Source organism: Brachycentrus maculatus, unplaced genomic scaffold (assembly GCF_059751285.1).
Source record: "Brachycentrus maculatus isolate JH-2025_06_01 unplaced genomic scaffold, ASM5975128v1 h1tg000003l, whole genome shotgun sequence".
NCBI lineage: Eukaryota > Metazoa > Arthropoda > Insecta > Trichoptera > Brachycentridae > Brachycentrus > Brachycentrus maculatus.
In genome coordinates, this window is record NW_028280758.1 from 1,607,126 (window position 1) to 1,616,881 (window position 9,756).

At 32.5% G+C, this 9,756-nt stretch overlaps 2 protein-coding genes across 2 annotated transcripts; one reads left to right on the top strand and one right to left on the bottom strand.

Moving 5' to 3' along the window:
- Window positions 1-12: 12 nt before the first annotated feature.
- Window positions 13-3,754, top strand: LOC148314010 (U3 small nucleolar RNA-associated protein 14 homolog A). Its single transcript, XM_088266564.1, has 3 exons — window positions 13-801; window positions 1,448-1,640; window positions 2,091-3,754. The coding sequence occupies exons 1-3, from the start codon at window positions 143-145 to the stop codon at window positions 3,474-3,476; spliced, it is 2,238 nt and encodes a 745-aa protein (XP_088122690.1). The 5' UTR covers window positions 13-142; the 3' UTR covers window positions 3,477-3,754.
- A 105-nt stretch (window positions 3,755-3,859) lies between these two features.
- LSm3 (U6 snRNA-associated Sm-like protein LSm3) lies at window positions 3,860-6,574 on the bottom strand. Its single transcript, XM_088260874.1, has 3 exons — window positions 6,444-6,574; window positions 6,266-6,373; window positions 3,860-4,122 (listed from the first exon to the last, which is right to left on the bottom strand). Exons 1-3 carry the CDS (start codon window positions 6,462-6,464, stop codon window positions 3,943-3,945), a joined length of 309 nt encoding a protein of 102 aa, XP_088117000.1. The 5' UTR covers window positions 6,465-6,574; the 3' UTR covers window positions 3,860-3,942.
- Window positions 6,575-9,756: the final 3,182 nt, after the last annotated feature.

Here is a 9,756-nt window from a genome sequence, read left to right on the forward strand (position 1 = left end):
AATTTTGTCTATGCATTTACAATCTATGGTTGTACTATATGTCAAGAGTGTCAATAATTTTTAACCTCACTTTTAACGCGTGTGCTTTTATACAGTTCCCGTGTGGAAATAGTGCATGTTAATTCAATAAAAAAGAGTCAGGATGTCCGACAGTGAAAGCAATATTGAAAGAGAGGATGAAGACTTTGACCACACTCGTTTGATAAAAGCTATTAATACTTTAGACAAAACTCAACATATTTTAAAACCAACTAGAGAAGGTTATTCTGGGACGAAATCTGAGTTTCATGTGTCCAAATCCAATAATTTTAAGAGTGGGGTCGCTGTAAATGATCTTATTCAGTTATTACAGAGTTCCGGTGAACATTCTGAAGTAGGAAAAAAATTGAAAACTGCCCAGAAAAACGTAAAAACTCTGCAAAAACCACTCGAAAAACATGAAGCGGCAGTTATTAAAAGAACGACGGGTTTTGAGGAAATAAAAACGAAATTGAAAAGATGGGATGCCGTAGTATCGAGGAATAGAACACTAGAACATCAAAAATTTCCCATAGAAACTACAATTTTCAAGCAACCAGTTACTAAAGAGTATTTGGCTAAATTTACTTTGAAATCGGAGCTAGAAAATGAGCTAGATGAGTTAGTGCCTGTCGAAGAAGAAGTTGTTGAGGAAACATTTCCCATGACGATGAGTGAAATGATGGAGCACAGAAAGGAAGCGGCCAAACTCCGAGCTAGGCAGTCCTATAAAGAAGCAAAGGCTCGAAGGCAAAGCAAAATCAAAAGTAAAAAGTTTCACAGGTTTGTTTTCTAAATTATTGAAATTTATTAAAATAATTTTTGCAAAACCTATCCTAAAAGTGAAAAGATTGTTCAATTATACACAGGTCTGAATATAAATCAATTAAAAAAGAATGATAATCTAACTCAATACTGCCTTAAAGGGTATTGCAACATACAAACACACAAATTACTTTCATGCATATTTATTTTGCCATAAACTCATTGCTTTAAAAGACTTCCATCCATTAGTAAGGTAACATATTATGAACTGCCAACTGGTTTAGGTAAATACTTTCATTTTGATTGTTTTAAAATGAAAGTATTTAAAATTTAAAGTATTAAGTTTCAAATATTTTTTTACACCGAGGCTTAATCTTTTAGAACGAAGATACCTGCAATGAATACTAGTCTTTAAGAACAAAGATACCTGCAAATACTTTAATATGTTCAGAAGCTGTACAGAAAAAACTCATTTTAAACATATTTTAAAACCAACAAGAGGATTCTGGGACGAAATCTGAGTTTTCTTGTAGATTACGTGTATTAACATGTTGAAGTGTTTGATGCCAGTACCTACCTCCCGATATCTGATTGCCTTTCTTCAAAAACATATAATGCATAGTTTTAAATTATTATAAAATTTTATTTTGATCATTTTCTGCAGGATTCAGAGGAAAGAGAAGATAAGGAAGCAGTTAAAAGATTTTGAAACCCTGCAGAAGACAGATCCCGAAGAAGCTTTGAGGAAACTAGAGCAGTTAGAGAAGACTAGAGCGCAGGAAAGGGTCACCCTCCGTCACAAGAGTACCGGCCAATGGGCCAAAAATAAATTGGTCAGAGCGAAGTATGACAAGGAGGTGAGCTACTTCAATTATTCAATGTCTATTTCTCCATTTTGTTGCTTTACTGATATAACATCTATAGTTGTATTATGCAGTATTTTATGAGTCTTAAATATGTCTGATATTTATCTAGCTTACTATATTTTTTTCACTCCAGTTTACGTTACTCCAGTTTCCAGCAAACTGTTTTGTGTCAACCATGTTTGCTACTGATTTTCAAAACATGAATAGTGATTTTCAAAAGTATTTTTAAACTGGATTTTGTTTTTTTTAATATACTTTTCAGTTAAACCTATATTAAGTAACATAGATGTAATAATAGGAATTGAGTATTTTCGCCGTAAAATTATCTTAAAAAAATAAACTTCGTTTTTTTACTGGTTTTATAGACAATGTTTACAAACACGGTTATCATAAAAAATCCATGATAAATATATGTTGACTGTCTTTTTATTTATTTTGTAGACTCGACAACAATTAGCTGAGCAACTTGCCATAAGTAGAGAATTAACACAAAAAACCCAAATTGTCAATGAATCTGAAAGTGAAGAAGAAACGGAAAAAATGCCAAGTTTACCGGAGGATGCTTCCAATCCTTGGCTTTCTCAAGTTGTCAAAAAAGATCAATCTAATGAAGTGGCTGATTTTGTAAGCGGTTATAAAAAATACTGGGAAGATAGAAATAAAGTGTCTCAAAGTAATCTAGAAAATAAAGTTAATGAGGAAGAAATGAAAACTAATGACATTTCAAATAAAATGAACAAAGAAGAAAATAAAGTAAATAACATAGAGAAAATGGAAGAAACTTCTATTCTTAGAGCAAAAAAACGTAAGATAAAAAAAAGTTCTGCTAAATCAACAGTTGAATGGGATGTTGTCGAGACAGTTCCAGTTGTATTTCCTACTAAAATAAATAATGAAATTGAAAAAGAGAAGTTATCTGTAGAAAATATATTTGATGACTTTGAATACAGATTAAAAACCAAGGTCACTGACAAGATCAATCGTTTAAAACCGGATGTCTCCAAAAGAATAACCAAAAAAAGTAAGAAAACTGAAATGGATACAGAAACTAATAATTTATCATACCTAGAATTCAAAAGAAAAAATACAAGGCCGCAAATTGATGAAGCATTAGATGAAAACACTAATTTAACAAGCTCCATAGAGAAAGAAGTGGCAAAAATAGCTAGTAATGGTGTTGTAAACATCAATACTCTCGGGGATGTGAATAAGACAGAAAATATTAATAGAATAGATCCTGATAAGTTTGTCGCAATCAAACCGAGACATCTACAAACAACATTACCTGATATGGATCTGGACGGCGACCATTTGGATGATGATGAAAATGAAAAAAAGATGACGATTGCGGAAGCATTTGAAGATGATGACATTGTTGCCGAATTCCAACAGGACAAAGATAGCGATATCAATAAAAATAAACCGCAAATAGAGGATTTAACTCTTCCCGGATGGGGTACATGGGCTGGTAAAGGTTTGAAGCAAAGGAAACGCAGAAGATTTACCTTCAACGTACCCAAAGTGCTCCCTCGTAAAGACGATAAAAAGGATAATGTAATTATAAACGAGTCCAAGGACTTCAAGATTAAAGCCCATCAAGTATCTGAGCTGCCATTCCCCTTCACGAGTGTGAGTGATTTTGAGTCGACACTCAGAGCTCCGATTGGCAACACATTTGTACCAGAAACTGCATTTAAAAAATTAATCAAACCAGCCGTAATAGTAAAAACTGGTATAGTTATAGAACCGATGGATGAAAGTCAACTGCTTGTGAAGAAAAGAGAAAACCATGGATTTCCAACAAAACTCAATAAGATTAGTTCTTAAATAAATCTTATGTTACTGGACAATCATTGTTATATTATTTAATATAAAATATGAAATAAAGTTAATCTTAATATCTACATTAATATAAATTATTCATTCCCATATACGAAAACTGATGAATATAATGTCTAATTGATTGCTTTCAATTGATTTTATTATTATCATTTGCAACGTGACACTAGCCATTTTTTTATTAGTTCTAGCCTTTACTCGTTTCTGAGTGACTTTATTTCTTTTCGATATATCTATAAAAATAAAAGCTGTCTATTTAATAAAAATAATAGAACTGTCTTTGTTTTATTTACCAACTCTTCTTATCGCACATAATTATGTGCTTTTAGATTCTGAGGGTGGAACAAAGCTTGATAAATTATCACAACAAATTTTCATGACTTCAAAAAGTGTATATTTATTTATTTATAAATGCAGACAAAAAAGAAATATTATCAAGAGATTACAAAAAATATTAGCCTCCAACTCGCATGGGTGGAGAGACTAGAATGACTCCATCTCCACGAACAAACAGCATTGGTATATGCCTCTTGGTTGTGCGGTAGACTTCCTCGTATGTCTCCTCATCTATTTCAACAGTTGTGACGGTCTCCTCTGCATCACCCAACACCATGTTTAAATGTTGATCATACGCCTGGGAAAAAAAGTAACTCATTATATTGTGAACATTGTAAGGACCAATTTAACAAAAAATATCAAAAGACTTTGTAAAAGCTATTTATTTATTTTTTTATTTAATATAGTTACACGTGTTTTTTTATAGTTTAATTGATTTTCTAGACATTTCTACTTTACAATCTTAAAATTAATAACACTGTTCTCTCTAATAAAGGGGCTAAGCTCTTGTGCTTGGAGAGAGACGTACACTTATTATTTATTGTTTATGTTTGTGAGAGATGTAATTTATTATGAATGGAAATTTTTGTCAGTGTGCTTTGTAGTAAAGATGATAGAAAATGTTTTATTATTTTTTTTTAAATTACTTGTGTAATTGATAAACTACTGTGAAATTAGCGCGCTAGGCTACCATGCTGGAGGTCCCGGGCTCGATTCTCAAGAGGGTCAAAATAAATATTGGTGATTTTTCAGTCGAATATTTATTTAATATGACCCTGGACTGGTAACTGAAGCGGAAGGCTGATCACCTTTCCTTCGTGTATTCAACGATCAAGATAACACTGCTTTTATATGATGCAGTGCCATATGCACCATTGGGTGCGGGTAAAGGTTAGAAGAGGAAGACTTCAATAGGGATTGGGGATTAATTGTGAATCAAATTTAAGAAAGATTATTTTTTTTATTAAACACTTGAATATACCACTTTAATGAGTTATATTTATATACATGACTAGTTTCGAAAACTTACAGTTTTCATCTGCCGAATCAATAAATAAAATAAGAAAGATTTATTTCAATTGATTTACGTGTTCACAGATTATTTTTCATATCTTCCTTCTTTGAACTATTTTAGCAGGCGAAAAGCATCAGATTCAGAGATTCAGCTGGTTATTTCTATATTTTGTAAAAATGGCTGATAAAATCTTGAATCTAATTGAAAACTAAAAACTTTACTTTTTTCTTAAATTTTTATTTTTAAATCACTTTTTCAAAGTATTATATATTTATTTCCACTTTTTATGAGAGTGAACAAGAAGCAAGCAGACTGAATGCAGTCAAAATGCGATCCCTTAGACGAATGTGTGGCAAAACGATGTTTGATAGATGTTCGGATGATGAAATAAGGAAAGAATGCAAGGCTGAGATAAGCATTATCGATAAAATTAAGAAAGGTGTGTTGAGATGGTTTGGACATGTGAAACGTTTGAGTGAGGAAAGAATGGTTAATCAAATTTATGAGGCGAATGTAGTTGGAAAAAGAAGCAAAGGAAGACCGAGGAAAACTTGGCACAATCAGGTATGTCAAATACTTGAAAGCAGCCGGGTTAGGAGTCGTAATAATCGTCGGGTATGTATGAGGAGATGAATGAATGTAGAAGAGGTGAAGAATGTTTGCAAAGACAGAGTGGTGTGGAGTTCGATTCTCTCTGCCGAAAGCGGCGTGATGGTTAGTTAGTTAGAACAAGAAGCGCCTTAGCATACAGTTGCCTGACATTCGGAATACCTACTTGTTTGTTAGTTAAAGTGTTGTTTTGTTTATTTTGGATTTTTCAAGTCCTGGTGACATTCCACTTTGTCTACTATTGCGCAAACATTGATTGTAATCCTCTAGACCATGGGTCGGCAACCTGCGGCCCGCGAGACATCTTGGTGCGGCCCGCGAGATTCTCGCCGCAACGCACATGACGGAAGATATTATACACAATCGAGTGAAAGGAAGCGAGAAAGGGAGCGAAGGGAATCTCATTGATTTTATTAAATACAATAAACGTCGTTAAAATATACACTTAGCGTTTTATTTTTAAAACTAAAATATTTGTACATAAATATTGTATGTATACCTACTGCAAGTGCGGCCCGCACTGATCCCCATGAAAAATATTTGGCCCTTTTACAACAAAAGGTTGCCGACCCATGCTCTAGACTCTCATCCTCACCCAATGGTGTATAGGACACTGAATCGCATTGAAGCTGTGTTATCTAGATTGTTGTAAGTTGATTGCATAAAGGTAAGTAAGAAGTTGATCAGTCCTATGCTTCTCGTACCAGTTCCGTGTGACATTAAATAAACATAAGAGTAATAGTGCAATAATACTAAAATGTTGTGATAATTCATGGAGAAGCCTATTAATCTTGAATATAAGGATTGATTTACATACGTGTAGTCTCCCGCGTAGTTCTCTCTCGCTCCTCATTTTAACGTAAATTCTTTCATCCAGACTTAAACGAATCAGGTCTAACGGCTCCTTCACCGTCATAATAGGAATCTAAAAACAAAATAGTTTGTAAATATGGATACAGTTTTAATATTATTTTCAAATATATAAGAGAACTTACGTTTTCAGCATCATCAGCCATTTTATAAACTATTTATTGAATATAACCAATTATAATCAACAATTTGCGGCAAATTGTTCGAACGTGAAACTGCAGGTAGGTTATGTTTTATTTTAAGCGGCTGTCAGATTGATTGTCAAAATGTTTTATGCTTATTTCTATAATTAAAATATTGTCTGTGGTAAGTACCTACTTGAAATATAAAAATTTAAAAAAATGTGATGTCGAATAAATTTGGTTTCATATTCGGTTTATAAAAAAATATTATTTGAGTGTCTGGTTAGTAAATGAGTATTCTTGGATGAACTTTCCCCTTTAGGATAGACGACTTCCGTCAGTTCTTATGGCTCGATTTTTTAAAAATATTTTTTAAATATATTTTATTTTATTCTATTCATTTTCTAGTTAGAGAGGAAATTATCATTTCATCCTCTGAGATTAAAAGGGTTCCATCAATATCCTTTTATGTCTGATAGTCTCGCAATCTGTGGTCAGCAATATAAATATTTTTACCTAATATTTTTACCATTTTGTGAGAACACTTTTGATCTAAACCTTTTTATTTCTCTGCCTTCATCCTGCTTGGAAATTATTTTAGAAGGGCTATTAATGAATTTATTTTTTGAGATCGAGAATTTGCATGTCTACAACGCCCTTTTTATTTTGAAGGGAAGAAATAATGACAAAGCACAATTTTAATGGCGTTTTCTTTGTAAAAAATCATCTGAAGGGCCTTTTACAATTCACAATAATTTTAACATTTAAAACGGCAAACTGCACGTACTTATCATATTATTACAGTCTTATTTAGTTTTTTATTAATATTTATATTATGTTGTTGGCAGTGACATCTATCTTCTGCCGCTCATATTGTTTTGGGACTGCTAAGCTTGAAGTGGATACTGTTTTATCCTATATACGAATAAAACAGCGATCTATGAATTCGAAGTAATGTAGCCAATAATAATTTGTCTAAAACTGAAAAATACCATGAAAAATTATTTATGTTTTATTCTAACTTAATTAATGTCAATCATTTTCAAAGCAAACAATTTCTTTCTCAATATTGATCAATACTAAATACAGACGAAGGACGGCTGGCCAAACTCAAAACGCAGTAAGGGACATTTTTTTTGTAGTAGGTTTTTTCGCATTTGGACTAAGTAGATTCTACAATACTTTGTCCAAAAATGCAAAAAAACGTACTACAAAAAATGTCCCTTACTGTATTTTAAGTTTGGACAGCCGAGGAATCAAGGATGATCTGATTCTGGAAGTCATTTTGGTAAATAATGCGACTTTGAAATGAATACTTTCTACCGGTATTTCAGTTTTTTTCTTTAGATAGATATCTTTTCTTTAGATAGGTACAAGTAGGCACCTTGTTAAATGTGATTTTGATTAATGATCGTGACGATATAAAGCGAAGTCGGTGACCAGGATGTGAAAATGCCATTTAATTAATTTTGCAAAACATTAAAACGGCATTTAGAATAATGACGAGAATACCTATACCTACTTACTAGATCTTTTTAATACTCAGTCACAAAATTATTACCACCGTATGGTTAAATAAAATAAAAACTTTTCGTACTAAAAAGCAACCGAAAAACGCTGAACAGGTGTTCCTTATTTATTTATTTATTTGGAGCTTTAAGCATTGCGAGCAGGTTTTCTGCAGGTGGGACATGGATGAGATGTTAACGGTAGGTACCTACATATTATTTTGTGTTGTTATTTAAGAAAAGTCATAATATTTTTAACCTTCGAATGAACTCATTTTATTTTATTGAATGTTAATCGATAGTTGATGGAACCCTTTTAATCTGACGGAACGAATAGAAAGATAATATAAATAAATCACAAAATACAGTATTTCAATATATATATTTTTTAAATACTTCAACCTAATTATTAAGTAATTCAAGAAGCACTTTAAAAAAAATCCAGTTAGTATGCATCATAACGTGTAGATAAGGGTTTGAAAACGAAGAAGAATGTACATATCGCACGATCACTTAAAAGTTAACTGATCTTATTCAAAATATGCAAGAATTAAGTCACGTTGATATACACAGATGTAACGCTTAATGTATCTATGTATGTACGATGAAAATAATGTTTATTTTATGTTGTCAAACGTCATTGCCAATTGATTACCACACTAAACGTATGCGTAACTTGGTTTTCTGTAAAATTTTGATTAGGTCGATAGAAGCAGAGGAAGACCGAAGATTACTGGTCATGATCAAATATTTCAATTTCAGGTCAGGAGTCGGAATAATCGGCGGGCATATATAAGGAGAAACATGAATGTGGAAGAGGCGAATATTGTTAGCAAAGAGAGCCCCGAGTGTCAAAGCCATCGCTGCTACCCTCCTTTTCCTACCTACTATTCCTCATCCATTTTCTTTACCAGATAGCAGTTACGTTTTTCGCCCTAGATTTGTATCATCTGAAGCACAGGGATGACCACTTTACGTTCATGTAATGAATGATAAGTTAGCAATGCATCGGTCAGTGTGATTTTTTTAAAGGCCATACGCAATACTAAAAATCAGTTAGCTTCCGGCAATACATATAACTGGACGTCAGGTCACGCCCATTTTTTTAGAATACATATTGTGTTTTTTTTGTTTTTGTTTTTAAAATATATTTTGAAAAAATATTTTTAAACGTTTTTTTTTAACTCCTTACCTTTCAATAACTCTTTTCTTTCCAAAACCACATATGTATTTAATTTCGAAGAAAACCTTATTTATTCACTACAAAAACAGTGATTTCATAAAAACAATTACGTCAAATGTTACCTGAGTTGAAAAAAATGCTAAGCATTTCACAAGGATTTATAAATGCATTTTTGAGCTTTCTTCCAAATTCAGTTGCAATATTTTTTTTACTAAATTAAAACTACAATATTATATGGATAAAATAATAATACCTTTATACCTTTAACGGTCATAAACACCACTAGTCGAAACGAAAATTGAATGCCTGAAGTGTTTATTTAAAAATAATGTAAAAAAAACAGACTTATAAAAATGCATAATAGAAGGCTGTATTTGAATTGATCACAAAGCCAAGGTGTAAATTCTGACACTTGGAAGTATGTGGGAGATCTCTAGCCAGGAGTGTGTGAAGTGTGGAACATTTGTCAATACAGTATTTGGTGTAAGGCGCCAACGCCAATCTGGATGTTGACTCAGGCCACAACAGGTGAGGAAAACAAACAAACTTTCTCAGGGTTATCCATGGACACCAAATATTATAGGTGTTATACCTATTGGTCTTGGCGTGTCCTGAATAGTCACAC